The sequence below is a fragment of the Struthio camelus genome, chromosome 9, assembly GCF_040807025.1.
Source record: "Struthio camelus isolate bStrCam1 chromosome 9, bStrCam1.hap1, whole genome shotgun sequence".
NCBI lineage: Eukaryota > Metazoa > Chordata > Aves > Struthioniformes > Struthionidae > Struthio > Struthio camelus.
This window is the reverse complement of record NC_090950.1, coordinates 7,841,678-7,860,183: the sequence shown is the minus strand read 5'-3', so window position 1 is coordinate 7,860,183 and position 18,506 is coordinate 7,841,678. Positions and strand designations below refer to the sequence as shown.

General features: G+C 44.0%; 2 protein-coding genes across 2 annotated transcripts in view; one reads left to right on the top strand and one right to left on the bottom strand.

The window, feature by feature from the left end:
* Window positions 1-9,808, top strand: part of KLHL6 (kelch like family member 6) — a 20,992-nt gene extending 11,184 nt beyond the window's left edge. Inside the window, exons 4-7 of the mRNA XM_009674134.2 lie at window positions 1,656-1,893; window positions 5,388-5,590; window positions 6,528-6,741; window positions 8,801-9,808. Of these exons, the coding sequence (XP_009672429.1) occupies window positions 1,656-1,893; window positions 5,388-5,590; window positions 6,528-6,741; window positions 8,801-9,102 (957 nt within the window). The 3' untranslated portion in view covers window positions 9,103-9,808. The remainder of the gene's footprint in view (window positions 1-1,655; window positions 1,894-5,387; window positions 5,591-6,527; window positions 6,742-8,800) is intronic.
* On the bottom strand, window positions 9,269-18,506 carry GPR148 (G protein-coupled receptor 148). The gene has a single exon (XM_068954188.1). The coding sequence runs from the start codon at window positions 17,684-17,686 to the stop codon at window positions 16,604-16,606; it is 1,083 nt and encodes a 360-aa protein (XP_068810289.1). The 5' UTR covers window positions 17,687-18,506; the 3' UTR covers window positions 9,269-16,603.

Below are 18,506 nucleotides of genomic sequence, written 5' to 3'. Positions count from 1 at the left end.
TGGGAGGCCATCAGGAACAAGTTGCGGGTCCATCCCTAACAGTGGACATGAGTCATGGGAGGGGTAGAAGACCAAGGGCTATTTGCGCTGCTGAACCGCATAGGACAGTCCACAATGGCCTGGGGTAGTGCTAGCCTGCCTGGTGGTAATTCCCTGAGGCAGCTTTGCCCCCAGTGCCTGGAGATTGCGGTTGCTCTTCAGCGTCAAGGCCTGGCTGCAGACGGCCGTGCTGCTGGGTCTGTGCGGGCTAGATGAAGGGAGTGTTACTTAGGGCCAAACATTCAATCCGCTAAGCTTTCAAGGGGCAGAATGTCAGAGGCAGCTCTGCGAGCCATCCGGCCCAGTGCTAATGCCTGGCAATGGTGACAGATGAGTTAAAAACAGAATTCTAAAATCTGGCAAGTTTCCAGACAGATGTTATTTGATAATTCACTAAACATGGGGCAAATAGAAGATTTTTTAGTGTCTGCATAAATAACCCTTTTTAATATAGGCGACTTATGCCCATTTATAGAAATATACTAAAAGAAGCTTAGAACTGTAAGCAAGCAGCCTGCTGCAATAGCACTTAACCTCTACTCTGTGGACCTTGTGGGCCCATGGGCTGCTTCTCTGAGGGGTGCAGAAGATGCCAAATGCAGTCTCATTCTCACTAGATGTAAGATGTAGAGGGGTGCACATCTTCCCCAGCAGACTTTGAGGGGCTGCAGATTGACAAACGCCCTGTGACACACAGAACTAGAGAAACAAATTCCTGGATCCCCAATGCTCCCCTTACTTTTTACACTGCATTTCTTCCAGTATGAATAACTGAGAGGATAAAGAGGGTTATTCTTCCTGTCCTTCAGCACAGAGCCAGCATACCTAGCACTTGCTTGCAAATATTTCCTCCAAGCAAAATAGACGTCTCCCAGCACCCCCTGTACATTCTTTGCTCCTGGTGAACATTTACCCAGGAAATGACTTTTTCCAGCGTCCCTGAGACAAAGATCTGGTCAATGAACTGAGCCAATAGGCAGTAAATGAAAGCTAACCATATCTCAGAGTCTGGTGCTAGTTTTAAGTAGCTCTGTTAATTTTGCCTTAAAATTACAACTGATAAACAAAGAAACAAAGAAAACAACCCCCGCAGTATAGAATTACTGTTGCTTTGACGCTTTAACCATTCTCTTCAGCACAAATAGTGAGCAACTGCTCATCTTCTCTTAGCACTGACTGCAATCTTGCTCCCTCCAAGCTCCCCAGGACACACACAAACCTCATGGCCCTCCTACCTTCTCCCTGCTCTGCCAGTCCAAATGAAACTTGTCCTCTTCAGCTGCCTCACATGTACCCAGCCTTGTCACAAGTGCTCACCTTAACGGCCTGGTGCCACCCTGGGAGTTTCCAAGAGGAGGCTGGGATGTGAAAGGATCTTTGTGGGTAAGCTAAAGTAAGTTCAGTGCTGAAGAAATCCTGCTGAAGCAAGGATACAGCAATCTCTACTGCAGTGCTTCTAGGATGCTTTCCAGGCTTTCAACTTAGCATTTGATAATTTGTTGACTGTAGGCCAGCTATAATTTACAAAACAGCTAATCAGAAAACAGGTCACCAGACCTTTCTGTAACTGTAGGTGCAAGTACCCTGTGTACTCACTCTGTCTTGCTTGCATTTAGATTATTACAGAGAGAACCAAGCCCAGGATGCACGAGTTCCAGTCTGAGGTGTTTATGATCATAGGGGGCTGTACAAAAGATGAGAAGTTTGTAGCAGAAGTGACTTGCCTGGATCCTTTGAGGCGAAGCCGCCTGGAAGTAGCAAAACTACCGATCACAGAACAGGAGACTGAGAATGAGAATAAAAAATGGGTGGAGTTTGCATGCATTACACTAAAAAATGAAGTCTACATATCAGGTAAGGAATAAGACATTGGGAGTGGGAGTGGGGAACAGAGCGTTCTCACACATAGTCCAGCTTTTATCAAGAGCATGATAAATTCTTTATAAGAACTTAGTACTACAGGTACAGGCTTTGAGTCTGAACAGCCTCAAGGGATGTGCTGGGTGTGAGGACACTGCCTGGCCTTGGCTGGCCTTTTAGCACAAGATTCCTTTTCAAACAACTATTAATCTACATGCAAAGCTACTGGCATGCAGCACCCTAAGCACTCAGTGACCATGATCATGGAAAGGCGCACACAAATTGTTTAGCAAACATAAAATGAAGAATAATTGCTCCAGCATCTTCTTGTAATAACGTCGCTTGCAGCTTCACATGCACAAGCAAGGATCTGTCAGAATCTGACTCATTCTGCAAGAATCAGTCACGAATCTGCAGGGAAGTGACACTGCTGTTTTGCTGCTAACTGAAAACTGCATTTTCAGGAGCACTTAACAGTGCATCAGACAGGACACTAGAAGTGCCCTCTTGCTAAAGGCAATATTAACTGTCAGAGCCAGAAGAGACTCAACAGTGCAGACACACAGCATGAGTGTGAACATACCTTCTGCAGGCTCTCGTCCTGAGAGCTCCAGGAAGTAAATATAACTTCCCATACAAATATAGCTGAGCTCCGTGTGGGGGGTTGATCCTGGAGCTATACAGTTTTCACTTTGACAATCAAAACGGTTAAACTCAAGTTAGTTAGTCATTAAAGATTGACAGCTGGTTTTGATCAAAAAATAAGCTGTCAAAAATAAGCTGGGCAATCTCATTCTGCTTTCCAGAGGAAAAGCAACAGCATGTTGTAATTACTGTCACGTTATCAGACCACGATACAGAGCAGTACCTCCATGGGTAGAAGACTTCTGCCTGCAGAGTCATCCACCAAATCCTATGCTCACTTAAAACAGGGGAGGAGTAGAAAGGACATGGGGAAGGAGAAGTGAGGGCTAAAGTGAGAATGCTCTGCTTAGATATGAATACTGGTCCATTGCCTTTACTTAAATATCTTTCATTGCATTCTTGCTTTTGGGACTCCACAGATTTTTATTACCTCATTCCAATTTAATGTTTATTAAATCTTTATCCTAGGATAAGAATTAGGTTACTCCTCCTCTAGTTACAAATAAAGCAAGTTCTTTTCAGTCCACCCTGGTGTGTCTCTTGTTCCTCTGAAGGCTGACCCTCCATTAAAGGTTACAGGGAGGAAGCTAAGTCAGACATCCTGGCTAGGGAACATTCCTCACCTCTTCACACCCTTGAGTTGAAAGGTCTCTTTTCTATTTGCTTTTAATCTCTTACCCTTTCCTCTTCCTCAAGGTCACAGACTTTTTGCTTCCTCTTACTCCTGACATCTTTTTCAGTGTATCTTCTTCCCTTTCTTTAATGCTCAATGCAGGTTGCCTCCAGGCTAGACTAATACATCCCCTACTGTGGTAAGTATAAGCTGGCTTTTGTCTTGCTGCCAGTCTAACACATTCCCTTCCTTCCTTCCCTGCAGCATTTCAGACCTGTGACTCCTTCCCTCCAATCCCCCATGCCTTCCTCCTATCCGCTTTTCACCCTTTTCACCCAAATAAAGGGCTAAATGGACCAAAATCATTAGCAGTTTCCTCCTGCCCCCCCAAGTTATAAGTGGCCAACTCCTGATGAATCATCTGCCTCCTCCTGCATGTTCTTCTACTCTGTTTTGTTTTTTTTTAGCTTCTGTGACTTGGTTCTTTTCTATCTTTACATGCATCTTTCCTGACTTGACCTTCCCTCTTTCAGCCTCTCCCTTCCCACATGCCCATTTCCCTCAGCATTTTGTTACGGTTCAGAGTCCTGCCGCTCTTTTAGCATCCAAACAACGAGAAAGTCCTCTGCATAGGTGTATTACTACTTCGGATCAACATTTCCCCAAACATTTTAAATGCTTTGATGGCATGGACTGAAACAGTTCACATATAACTAAAAATGACACAAATTATCACTCACCATTCTGTTACTGCTACCAATTTAATTACAATTTTTCCTCAAATTAGAAAGAACTGTGGTCTAGAAAAAAGAACAGAAACAAAATAAGCCCTCAGTTTGCTCAAAAATCTCTCCTGCCTCCCCATGTGCAGATAATTCATCCGCCTGGTCCCGTTCAGACTCCAAAAAGAGCTTTCATCCTGCGCAGGAAAGAACAAGCTAATGTAAATGGGAAATTTCCAAGGGAGAGTAAGGGGAACACCTGCAGTCTCTCAGCCCCATTGTAAACATGAATGCCACATTCAGGCCCTTCAGCCACTTCAGCTATTTGAGTGCAAATAAAATTCAACGCATACATGTGAAAAATACTTAGACAAAAGCATTACAAACGACTCTTTCTAGCATGCTAATTATCTTCCATTCAATCTGCTGTTTGGCCCAGAGATGAGAGACATCAGTTTGCAGTGATCTGGCTGCAGTACAGAATACCAATGAAGGCACACACTTCCTCAATGGAATATGAATTCTCTTTTCAGTATATTCACCAGTGAAGTGATTGTTTAACCAGAATGCGGATGACGGAGTAAGCTGTGGAGCAAGCTACTCAGTCTGTACGTTGGGTTTCTTGCTTAACTAGTTCAGTGCGTATTCTAGTTACACCAAAAATCACAACACAAAAGTATTGCTTAAAATAGTGCTCTCCACTTTTGAGCAAGGAAAGATTCATTTGCAAATCAGGTCTAGAATGAACTTACAGGGTCCAATTTAATCTTCAAAATGCATATATAAATATAAAGCAATTCCAAGTTAGGAGAGACAGAGACTATAGAGATATAAAAATGAGATCCTAGCTATATGGTCCCAAGGTTGAATAGTAAAACTTCTAACATGTCTGTGCAGGTCTATCTCTGGTAGGAGCTCAGAGACCTGTCTTCTATTTTCACTGTGTAATTCACTCGGCTAGCTGACTGGATCTACCCCGTGTGAACTGGCTTGCCTATTTTTAACAGGACCTCCCCCATACAAATCTTTCTTCAAGGGATTTGGCGCGATGGCCTGCAGCATCCTTGGCTGTCTTACTTAAATTGCTTGTGTTTATTTGTCAGTTCCTAGCATTCTGCAAAGCCCCAGTGGTTCCCAAAAATCTGCACATCTCCGTGCCGTGTGTGGTTGGCCACTTACTTAGTATTAAAATGCAAGCGCCAAAGAAAAAGCTGCGGTTTGACAAAATGTGGAATAGTGATTTAGGTCTACTGAAGATTTGGCTTGTAAAAATTATTCAGAGTTTCCTTCTCTTTCCAACACAGAACGCTAGGAAGCAAACTAAATGCAGAAATTGTCCTCTTCTGTAATAGGGCCAGGCCACGGCGGTAGGTAATTAAGAAGCTAATAGCACAGATGAATGATTTCTCTTCTGTTCTGAGGGAAACTTACTAAATTTTGAACGTAGTGGAGATTTTGAGCAAATACAAGCTGGGCTATCGTATCTATAAGTGTCTTGTATACTACAGGTGGCAAAGAAACACAGAATGATGTTTGGAAGTACAATGCCTCCATCAACAAATGGATACAAATTGAATATCTAAATGTTGGGCGATGGAGGCACAAAATGGCTGTGTTGGGTGGCAAAGTATATGTCATTGGAGGTTTTGATGGCCTGCAGAGAATCAACAGCATGGAAGCCTACGATCCCTTTCATAACTGCTGGTCAGAGGTAAAATACTGTATCATGTAACATTTTACTTGTTTGAACTATTTTAAACAGAAAATGTTAGAGCATTAATCCACGAAATTGCATGTGACAGGATATAGTACAGTGTTTTTAAAGTATTTCTCATTTGCAAGCACCCTAAGTATTTTTTATCTCAAGATGTGGATCCTGCAGAAAATAAAAACCACAGGATGTCCTGCCAGACTATGGGAGACCTCTTATGCCTGAGTTTCTCAGTTAGCTTTTAAAGACCTCTAGCTAGCAGTCCATAAATCACTGAATAAAAACAGTTTTTACTGTGAACCACAGCATGGGCTGAAACTACTTCTCTAATATATAAGGTTTATATCAACTTGTGAATTATATATGCTATGAGATATATATTTAGGTTGAGAGTAAAGGTTTCAAGGTAAATAAGATGGAAAAAAAGACAGTTCTACTAACTATGCTTCAAATAGTGAGAGCGTTTGACAGCCAATAACCCATGAAATCAATGCGATTAACGAGTTAGGCAACAGAACGGCAGATTTAGACCCTAGTTTTTAGATGATACTAAGGAATGCAGAGGAATCTAGCAGTCATAGCTGCAGGCAGAAAGATCAACATGAACAAGTTTCTCATGTTTTTTCTATGTACCTAAGTAAAAAATGGAGATTTGTGGCATTTCTGGCATTTCCTAGCTTTTGAACTGTTGACAGTGTAATTGTAATGACAGCACTTGAACACAGCGTATTTTTATTAAGGGGTTCACAATCTTAAGAAAAAACCTGAAACACACTTCTCCCTAACCCCTAGATATCTCATCTTAAGGACCCTCGTGATCATCTTAAAAAGGACATCTGACTCAAAATTCAGCAGGCTCCCCATATGCATGAACCTCGAGGATCTGAAGTTAAAACAACCTCTCGGTGGTTACTAATGATTTTTTACGGTTGCACAGGCTGCTCCTCTCATGGTCAACGTAAGCTCCTTTGCAGCAGCGAGCTACAAGAAGAAACTCTACGTGATTGGGGGAGGGCCCAACGGGAAGCTGGCAACGGACAAGACGCAGTGTTATGACCCTACTACCAACACGTGGAGCCTGAAAGCTGCCATGCCAGTGGAGGCCAAATGCATCAATGCCGCAAGTTTCCGTGACCACATTTATGTTGTGGGTAGGTGAAGCATTAATGCTCCTTCTTGTCTAGCCATAGCAGGGCTTGTGTCTGTGTGTCTGGTTTTATCCACAAACCTCACTGAGCACAGTCAAATGGTTAGATGGCTTGTCCCACTGAGCCTAGGGAGGGAGGGGAATCCAGCACATTCACAAACTAGGGGAGAGTCACCAAGTCAAGATCTAAGTCCCTGTTAGCATGGTAGGTGCTTTCCAAGGCCCAGAGAGAACTGAGAGCCACCCAAAGGTAGGTGTGTAGTGGCAAGGGCATGAACTCATGGCTATATCAACATCCTCTCTCCTCTCTACGACCATTAAGCAGCCCACTGCATACAGGGTTTAGGTAGGGATATAAGGACCAGGGGCAGTTAATTGGAGCAGAGCCAGAGATACGCACAGACCCAAATCTCTTCACTAGATCATGCCTGGGGCTAATTCAATCAATTGCCAGATCGGGAACCAAAGATGCAAGAACAGGAGGTTAACACTGGTGAGTCAAGTTTAGGAAGGAGGAGGGAGCCTGCAAGTGCATCTCCAAGTGGTGTTGGGAGAAAGGAAAGAGTGGAAAGAGGGACATTTGTTTCAAAAACAGGAGCACAGAAAAGTTCCTTCTCCCTCTCCCAAGCCTGAGTGCAGAAAGTTTCCCACTTGCAGAATAATCAAAAGGGTGCTGGCAGCTGGCACAGAGACAGGGTATCACCAAGCAGTAAGTGACATTTTGCAGTGAGAGTTGTAATGTGTGTGTGTGTATACATATGCAGGTACCTTATGTGTGGATATACACACCTTGGGCTGCTCCTCAGCACAGGGATTGACTTCAGCCTCTTTGTACCGGGTAAGAGATAGAAAGAGAAGGCAAGACTTATGAGTTAGCTGACACAGCTCTCAGATAAGATTTGACTCCAGGTACATTCACTCAGCATATTTGAGATAGGAATGTCTATAAGTAAACCTATGGTGTCCCTACCTGAGAAACAGATCTAGTTCACTTTGGAAGGAAATCAGCCCCATGCAAGACCGTGCGGTTACTGCATCCAAAGCAATCAAATTACCCAGACTGATGGATTACCAACAGCTGAATCACTGTAACTAGCAGCATGGGTGGTTTTTGCCTGCTCTAATTGGGACATAAGACTTGTTTAAGTCACTCATAGTGGCTTGATTATCCATCAAGTTCTGGACTAGTCAACAATTACATTTACTGTAACTAGAACAGAAAATGCTCACTTTGCCAACAGGGAGGAACCCACATATTGCAACACATCAGTAAGACCATGGCTTTTACATTTCCCTGGCCCTGTTCTACACAGCTACTCTAGAAGATACACCCAGTCACTGCAAATTTCAGAACAGGAACCATTTAGCTATTGGTACTCTTGGGAGAAAATCTATTTCCAGAGTCTTCCTGGGTGCTGAGTTATTGACCATTTTTCCAAAAAAAAGGAACTTGAAAAATTGGAAAGGGTGCACAAAAAAAGTTTCAAGAATGACTGCAGATTTGGGAAACATGGAGAAACTGAAGATCACTGTCTGCTTAACTTTTCCTAAGAAGATTAAGAAATCAGTTTGACAAGCCCCTACGTGAGGAAGGAGATGTTAACAGCCAGATCCAGGCAGAAGAAGGTTTAATGGGCAGGTGGACTTTGAAGTTAGAGGAGTCTGCGTAGAAATCATACACCCATTTTTGATAGTGACAGCTTTCCAAATCTGCTTCTTCAGGATCTGATCTCTCCTAAGCAAGATTATATTTTGCTGAAGTTATGTCCTTAGCTTAACCAGCAGGTAGGAGACAGGTTCGTTGCTAGGTGCACAGTGGTCACACTGCATGATCACAGCAGTTTGTTCTGGCCTTAAACTGCCCAGCCTTAGGAACAGTAAGTGGCCTTCTGTGGATCTGGCTTTCAAAACAACAAAGTGTCCTGTGACCTTGTTTTCACTTAGCTTTAGGGCACAAATCATTCTTAAAAATGCCAGGAATGGAGCCTCCTTGAAACGACTTGTTTAAGTTAAAATGTCTTAAAGGAATGGCCAGTGCAAACTGCTACTTGTTTTGTCTGCAGGTGGGGCAATGAAAGCGCTCTACTCATATAGCCCCCATGAAGATACTTGGTGCCTCGTGACTCAGTTCACTCACGAGAGAGCCAGCTGCGGGATTTCGCCATGCAACAACAAGCTGTTTATCACTGGGGGCCGAGATGAAAAGAACGAAGTTATTGCGACAGTGCTGTGCTGGGACCCTGAAACTCAGAAGCTGACAGAAGAATGCGTCCTGCCTCGGGGGGTGTCTCACCATGGGAGCGTTACCCTCAGGAAGTCTTACACACACATCCGCAGGATTGTGCCTGGGGCAGTTTCTGTCTGACTGTAGAAGAACAGAGTTGAAACGCAATACCTCAGTGTCCCTGTGGCACAGACTGCAATGATGACATTTTTAAGAGGCAGGTAGCAGTGGACGGGAATACTGCTGTGAAGGTCCTCTGCGGAATATCTGTATATATGCTCAGCCCTTGCATTTCCTTTGTATAGTATATCCTTAAATTATCTTAATCCCTTCCCTCTCCAGAAAAAAAAAAAAAGGGACCAGCTGCAGTTTACTCCTGCCAATGCAACACCTCCAATCAGACAAAGAAATGTGGTGTGTGAAATTCACTTCCCAACCACATCTGCCCTGAAACATGCTTGACCTGGCTTAGCCTGGCCCTGAAGTTTTCTCGCCTATTTATTGTGATTAGTTGGATTTGCAGCACCTATTAGCGACCTATTAGGGAAGATGCTTTTTTGGAATGAAAATTGTGTAACTTTGGTGAAATGTAACATTGTTTCCTCCAAAGCTGTGCTTTTTTCCCAGTGGTTGGCACATTAGCTAAAGTTAAAAATGTTTTGTTTGTTTAAGACACTTTGTTAGTTCTTCGGTTCTGTGTGACCAGAAAGTCCGTCCCAGTTTGCGAACCTTGCTGTCATTCCCAAGAGAGACTGCACAGGCTGCAGATGCAGACAAACGCTAATCGTTCCACTAGACAGTCATTGTAGCTGTTTTCTAATAAAGGAGACCAAAACCTGTTTTCCCATTTGTTGTATTCTGGGCTGGTTTATCGGTCTGGCTGAAAGGCTTTTTTTCTTCCTCCTGTTGCTGTCTCATTTCCTTTGCTGCACTATGTGACTGGAGGACAAGCGCCTCTGAATTGCTCGAATCTCTGCCTTCCTCCCCACTGGGTGGCAGTGCTGTCTCAGGCTCTTTCTCACGGGTTTTGATTTCCTGGAATGCAGATGGACAGAACAATCTGCCCGAAAGAAAAACAGTTCTAGGTACTGTACCCAGGTCTGATTCCTGGGACAGTCACATGCTGTGCCAGAAGAGGCAAAGGTACAACAGGCCAGAAGGGCCTGAGTCTCCGGTCCCAGCATCTGGGTCAGTTGTACAGAAAGAAAAATAAACACTGAAGAGGTCAGGCCTGGGACGCTTCAGGATACACTTGGCCAAAGGCTGGGAACATAACGCTGCTCCCTCCTCCCCTGCCTAGTTGCTGCAAAGAGCCAACTCACCATTAAATCCAAGGTAGAAAACACAGTGAAAAACAAATCTATCCAAGCAGAGAGCAGTGCTTCCTCCCCAGCCTCTCTCTCTTTTTGTAACATCTCCTTTTGCCTTATACAGTATTAAAAATAGTATTTCTCTCATGCTGATCTGGGAAAAAGTCCTAGGTTCCTGAAGTTTAGCACACTAATTGCAGAGTGCTCAGCAGCATGGCAGGGCCCCAGCAGCTCCAGGCAGGGCTGAGCAGGACACAGGTAGGCCCCGCGGCAGGTGCGTGCCCTTAAATGCAGTCTCCACAGTGTCCTTCCCTCAGAAAGTCTGCTAGAAACCCTGTATTTTTATCAAACAATTCAACCCATCTCTTGAAACTCCCTTCTCTTGTTCCAGCCCATCCCCACACTTTCTTATTCCAATCCATCCTGCAGGCTCTCCTTTTTCAACCTTTTTTTTTCCTCAGCTCTCCTTCTTCTCTATTGCTCCTGTCCTTCTCCCGGGTACAGCAGTTCTCCCATGGTGCCCACATTGTCCCATCCTGCTCAGTTTTCAGAGGGCAGCGTTGATGAACAGTCACCAGCTTTTGCTTGGCTAGCTGCCCTGGCTGGTCTGTAGGGATGGAGAAGGCAGATGAATAGGGTGGTCTCCCCTTCTCTCTCTCTCGAGCCGCATTTCCTTGTCTTCACCTGTAGCCCAAACTAATGATGGCAGCTGTCAAAGCTGACCAGTTCCTCCTACTGGGAATCACCCTAAAAAGCAGTAGTGCCCAGGTCAGGAGCTGGTCACTGATTTCTTCCATGCCACGTCAGTAGCAAAACCAGTATTTTTTTGCTTGAGAAAAATCAGTCCACTGAGTTGGAAAAAATCCTCCAAATAAACTTCCACATACAAATTAATTCTTAACTCTATTTAGCGGAGACGGCAAATGCAGCCTCCCCCTGGCAGCTGAGATCATTCCAACCCAGAGCAATGACAGAGGTTGCTAGGGCAGAAAGCCCTTGAGTTCATGTAGTCCTTGCTTAGATGCACTTAGTAATTTCAGTACTTGGCCAGAACCCGACTTAGCATTTATGAGCTGCTCTCTGAAAAGGATGGGCCAAATCTACTCACTTTCCCAGGACTTTCTTCTTAGTATTGCTGGGGAAACTGACCTGTATACTAAGGAATAAAGCCAGACATTCCTTTATTCCTTCCCATATTTTTACTGCCACACTAAAATTTTGGTGAACGCACTGGCAGGACACTTTGATGTGAGGTCCTGAGTACCTCTTGCTGGAGTTTGCTGTATGGTTTCTTCCAACCATGACTCAGTTTTAGGGATCCATCCTGCTCACTCTGAAGCAGCGAACAGGAGGCTTGCTATTACTCTTAACAATTCACGCCTCTACAGCAGTCTATCTATACTCACATATGACACTGAGAGGCACAGGTCCTTGTCACTAGCACAGAAGTGAATATATTTTCTAGTTTAAAAACCCACAAAGTTTTGTTCAGCAAGCAACAACTATAGCTGATTTACAGCTATAGATTCCACATTATCTGCACTTCATAAGAAGCGGACAACAGCATGACTGTTCTAAAACGTGCCTTCAGTCAAGTGTGAAGGCAGATGACTGCCACGAGATTTTCAGGCAAAAGGCCTCTCTGTAGACATGTCTCATCTGTGGCACTTCCCCAGGCACACCTGTAGATCTTGGGCAAGCACTGGCCAGCTCTCACTGACAAACATGAGAATGCAGAACCACTGCTTAGTTCCTTTCTCGCTCTGAAAACACAGTATTCACTCAGAAATACTGACATTCTAGTAGCAGTTCATGAAGAGTTGCTTTTATTTGCCTCCCTGCTCTTTGCACCTTTCAGATTCATGTTGCAATCCTGTGGACTAGAAACATGCTGACAAAGAAAAACATACAGGATCAGTGATTTTATGAAAATGCCAGAAATCACAAGGTTTGTGATAAAACTGCAAGAACTGGCAGCGCTGTGCCCTCAGCTACCAGCAGTTAGATAGGGGTGGAGACTGGAGACAGCAGAAATCAAGTTTCAAGGAAACCTGTAATTTTCTTTTCCTATTAAAGGTTTCTCTTCTCTCTTATTTGTCATACATAGCCACCTCCCACAGAGAATGGCCACAGTCACAGCTTCTGTCTAAAAGACACACAGTATCTCAGAGTACAAAAATAGTGACTCGAGTATTGGAAGCAGAGTACCCCCTGCAGGAGCTACATGACCTGTCTCAGGCTGTGGTGCCTTGGTGCTGGTGCTGGTGCTGCTCTTATAACACGCTGCCGTGCTTCTCAGGGCTCCCTGGAGTGCAACCAGGCAAACACCAGCTTCCTTCTGGCCTATAAATACATTAAGCTCCTGTTAGAAAACAACAAAGAAAACCGATGGAGCAGGAGTAGAAATTCTAGTATTAATTACCAGAACTGCAGGAGGTTAATTAGCTTTGCTGAATAATTACTCAAATTCTAGCAAATGTACTGAAATCGAAATCCAAATCCGATGCTTGTTTACCTGCCTGGAGATTCTTCATATCCCATGACACTGAAACTGATCTAATTTGAGGCATGGCTCTAAATACAGATTTCATTACTTTTCAAGTGCTGCACGGCACAGACCCAGCTCCTAGGAATGCAGGTCTGACTCCCTTCAGTCTGCAGATGGCACACAGCCGTCAGCTGCACTGTAAATCCAGCTGAGGGAGGGAAGGGAGCAGCGTTAAGCTAAATAACAATGTTGGCACAAGAAAAGAGGAGTTAAAACTGACCATGATTATATTTAGGCTAGAAGTAAGGATACCTTTAATGATTCATGCTATGCCAATCCGTTAAAGGATTACTGCCCCCAGCTGACACATCACATGTTAATGGCAACTGCTGTCCAGTTCAGTTTACACTAAGATGCTGGGCAGGCACTGTGACACCCAAGAAGTTCACTGACGTGACCTCGGTGATGAGGTCAATAGCTGGGCTGTTGTAAACAGTCTCAGTCTGAGTTTCCAGAGCTTAGAAAATCATCACTACTTCATCACTACAACTGTGAGGTTCTGGCAAATAAAGAAGCCTAAACATTTTTAACATAGAACTCAAAACATCTATGAAAAGAAACACATGAACCTAGTGCTTGTGATATCACCCAGGTCCTATACAGATAAATTCGTCAAGAAAATCCCAGAAGGTAAGGGATTCAGGTGTATGGTATCTTTCTCCTACACACGCTGCAGCATACTGCTTTTGCGCCAAAGAGCACAGTAGTATTCCGTGTTAAGGACTTGTCCACGCAGCCACTTAAGAAAATCTCATTCACCTAATACCAGTCCACCTTTAAGTGGATTAATAAAGTATCATCAAGCCTCCATGTGGATGCCCTTTTTAGAATTCAGTTCAACTTAACTGATTTCCAAATTAAAAATAATCCATTCTTTTTTATGCAAACACTTGTTTTAGGGAACAATTTAAAGAAACCATAGAAGATGATTTTGTTCATCTTTCTTAGAAGGTCATGTCCACAAACTGATGTTTTGTTCAGCATTGTCCATATGATATCACAATAGACAGATTACAGATACGCACAGATTTTCCATGATCATCAAATCACTTTCTCCTTCTTTTAGTGTCCTTCTCTATCTCACCAAACTTCTAACTGTCTCCAAGTATATCCAGGGGATCTGTGTGTATGTAAGAAAGAGTTACAGAATTGACAATGTAATCTTATCTGAGTCTGTCCTGGATATCAACAGGATAATTGACAGCAGTGAGCAGGAAGATCAAAGGGTATTAACCTGTAGCTATTCAAACTCATCTATGGCCATATAAAAAAACTCCCTACTTTACCGTAGTTACATAGTTACCTTTATTACTTAGCACGAATTTACAAAATAGGCAAACTTCAGGTAATAAGGCTTCAAAGACTCCTCCATGGACAAAACGTCCTGTAAGTTATCAGCCTCTTTGCCAATGGGCAGAGGCACAAAGTCTTGGCCCAGGATACAGGAGGCCTGGGGAGTCACCGCTATCGCTACCATCCTTGGTCATACTGCATATTAAGAGAATTCAGCAAAAGGCATCTGATCTACTCTACAGCTACTTGCCCTATCCTTACCAGTGTTACGGAAGCCCATCGGCTTCTAAAACTAAAGTCTTCATACAGATGTAGTTAGTGCGACAAATGGATGTAGTTAGCGCGACAAATTTCTATGGTATATTCACCTTGGAAAAAAAAAATCAAAGCAACCAGGAAAAAGCATTTCTTAGATTCTAATTTTTTATTGAAGAAGACTGAGAAGAAATTTTTGTTCTGGAAAGGAAAGCAATTACACAGGAATTTTATGCCCCTTTGGGTCAAAATAGGGGAAGCACAGAACCATGGATAAAGCAAATATTCAATAATATGGCTTATTCACTCCAAATAATTTTAGCTTAGCAGTGCTTTCATGTCAGAAGTTTTCCTTTAGAGGCAAAGCTTCTAAGATGTCCCCACAATGGCTCATTCCCACCTCTGAAATGTGATTTTCAACCCTTCAATTGTGCTGACACAGCTGTTTGCAGAACATGCTATAAAGCAGATCACTGAGATAATCTGGGTTAAAACGAAAACAATACTACTTCTCTTAGAATGGATATTTTTAACTTGCAGCCCCACAAACAGCTGTATCAGCAAACTGGAGAGAGCAGAAAACTGGAAGTTGAGGAGAGCAAAATCAGGCTGGGAATGAGGAGAGTGAGAGACAAGCAGGAACGTCTAAAACCAGCTTCATTGCTGAAAACCATGTCATGCAACCAGACACTCATCTCCTCCTGGCTCACACTTAGTGGAATTCTTCAGACGAGCGTGAAGTACCCATAAAAACACACGCAGCACCTTCTGTGTATTGCTTTAAGCAAACAGAAGGTGGAGAGAGTCTGTACACAAGCGACATATTGCACAGAGTGAAATCAAGAGCCATTTTCTAAAATTTTTTCTTTTTAATAAAAAAGCCCAACTACCTACTTTTATATAAAAACAAATTCTAAAAACATTATCTTCAGAAATACAAAAGCTCTTTTCTCAAGTTTGAGGTATCGCACTGCAGCTCAAGTTTCCCATGCTGCCATTTATGTCTAATGAAAATCTGGTATCTTTAAAGCACAGAAAAACCTCTCACTTTCATTTTATAGGCAGGTAGCTGATCAGGAAAATCTGAAAGACAAAGAGGCTCTTTCTACTATCTTTCTCACCCCTGAGCACACCACAGGCTCTGCAACCTCTCCTCCCAACCTTCCTCGGGGGCTGGCGGTGGGTGCTCGGGGCCAGCTCTGCCGCGCTGCAGCCGTGCCCCAGGCTCAGGCTGCTGGGGAGGAGCAGTGGGGCTCGGTAGAAGCCCCACTGGGGCTCAGTAGAAGCTTTTAAGCCCTGGGCCTCGCATGAGCCATGCCGGGGGTATGCCTGCACCAGCCTTGCACCTTGCCAGTCCTGCCCCGATGCTCCGACTGCCGGACTCAGTCTCTGCCCGGCTGCATCATGATGGACCCACTGGGGAATGGGGCCCGGGATCCCTGCGGCGGCCCCGCTCTGCTCACCCGTCTCAGGCACCGAGGGACTGCGCCCTGCCAGGAGGACACTGCCTGGCTGCTACCTGCGCCTCCTGGCTCCTTTTCCCTCGCCAAGCAGCCCATCTCTGCTACACCCTGACAGCGTCACATGCTGGGCTCCCTGACAGATGCTGATCAAAGATGAATTTCCCATCAGACTGAGATTCTATAAAAATTCAGTGTTTTGCAGATTGTCAGACAGAATCCACATGGCCGATAATACACTAGCACACTGCACACGAGATGAAGCGCAGCGTTTCGCTGGGTACAGTTTTCAGAGGCGAGTTCCACAGTGTGTTTTACAGAACAGGGCACTGGCTGCCAGCCTTGCCAGAACACACTGTGAAGGAAAGAAAGAGTCACTCTGCCCACAGCAACAGCACCTTCGGCTAAGGACCTTCTGCTGTAGGTGATGCTGACCGAGAGACCTATGGTTACCTCCTTCGCTTTCCACCATCTATTTTTCATTTTCTGCTTTCCAGAGAGGCATCTACTATAGATGGGTAGAAATGGCCCTGATTCAGTATCTCCTCCAAAAGATACTGCCCTCCCACATCAGAAGAAGGCTCAGAACTTTGCCCAGAGCAGTATTCGCCAAGATCCCAAACTGTGATGTGATGAAAGATCTTCTGGCACCGAGGAGGCAGAGAGACCAACCCCTACCTTCTCATGCTTGGAAAAGAAGCTGAGAGGTTTGTGCCAGGCTTGCACGCTAACAAGGTAAGGACAGCTCCTCCGCTGCTGCTGTGCTCTGCGTTGCCTCAGGACGGTGAGGGACCAGGCGACATCAGGCGAAGACGCTTCCTTCTGACCATGGATCTGAGAGAGGCTGAGATCTCTCTGTACCGGAGCCCATACAGAAAAGGGAACAAAACTTTAGGCAGAATCATCAGGACATTGCAGATTGCCAGGGAGACCCAGATTCCTGTCTGCAGTCCAATGACAGTGTTAATGTACAAGAGCGATTCTACAAGAAAGGCCAAGAGTGGAGAGAAGTAAAAGAATAACACAGTGTGATGCATTAAGAATGTCACACTGGCTCTAGAGGAGATGCTCTCCCATATCCCTGATTTTCTTGTTTTAAAATACAGAATAGCATAGCAACAGAGCATTAAAAACAGGCAGAGAAAGATAACAGAGGCAGCAAGCCAGTAACAGAGTTTCGCAGCATCAGTCCCATTCAGCGTTAACACCAGTATTACTGGAACAGAGCACATTTCCAGGACATAAGGCATAAAGCTCTGAGTGCTCCATAGCAACAAGAAGAAAGTTGCAGGGAAAGCCCCAGAACAGATCCATAGTAATACAATCACTTTTTTCGTTCGTGAAGCAGGCAAAATAGCAATGTAGCGCAAAGGAAACAAAATAGCTATGTATGTGTCCAAGACCATTGCAGCAGCTGTGAACAATCCTCCGCAGTAAGCCAGTGCCAGCAAAAATAACAGGAGGACACAAGCTTCCTTCGGGAGCTTTAGATCTGCTGCATTAAAAACAGCAGAGAGGGTGTAGGACAAAATGTATATCAGGTCACAAAGCAAAGCATTTCCCAGCAGCATGTACCTTGTTTCCTGACGGATGCTAAACCTAGAGAAAATCACAAACAAGATGGAAGGAATGATGAGGACACCTGCCACGAAGCAAACAAGTGGAGGGATTAAAAACATCTTAATGTTTCTGTATGATGGGCTGAGAGTCCATTCCCGCAAATAGTACAAAACAGCTTCATCCAAAGGTGAGGAACTGTTGGACTCTCTCTCCCTGTGGAGGCATGAGGTTCCATTCAGTCTCTTTACAAAAGCACAGACAGAGAAGTTCATTTCTTCAGCATTTGGGGCTGACTGCATCACTTGAAGAAAGTAAGGTCTTCTAAGCCGAGTCCTCAGAACGGCAGATGAAGTGGAGAATGCAATAAGCCTGTGGAGGCAAAGTCACTTCTGCTGCCAATTCTGCCAGCTCTTCTGAAGGACAGAAAGTAGAAATCTGTAGGCAAATTCTGTGGTGCTACAAACGTGTTCGCATATAGCAGAGATTTTCTTTTCTTTCTGCGAAATCTAATGTTTAGAAAAGAGAATGATTCTTTGTGCGCTTTAAAAAAAATCTAAATCCCACAGCTAGCTCTTTGATCAGGAGATGAATGGGTTGATCATTATTAGTAATTTGAGTTTGTTCTCACTACATTATCACACCAAAGAGGCAGATGGAGTATTAGCCTGATTAAACAGATATGAGGTGATAAAGAGCAACATTCCAAGTGTACTGATGTAGGAGAGTCATAAATGTGATTAGATAATATTTTCTATCATTTTTATGCAACAACACAATTGATTTGGAGTAATCAATAAAAATGGCTCTCAATCCTGTTGTAAAATTGTATCACAATGGCTCCAGTGAAATAAATGATCTTATTTATAGATGATAAACAATTTCGCTCCAGTGAATTAAATCACTTATTTATACATGATAAGCCTTCCCCTGCCCTTTTTAATACATGATACACAAATACTGAATTCTCAGTTATCAGAGACTCACAGTCAATCTAAATCGTCTGGGAGGAGTGGCATGCACTATAATGCGCCAGCATACCCTACAGCAGACCGGGCATTTCCAACGTCCATTTGGAGACCAATTCTTGGCTTGCTGGCTGCACAGCACTGCTCTGCTCTT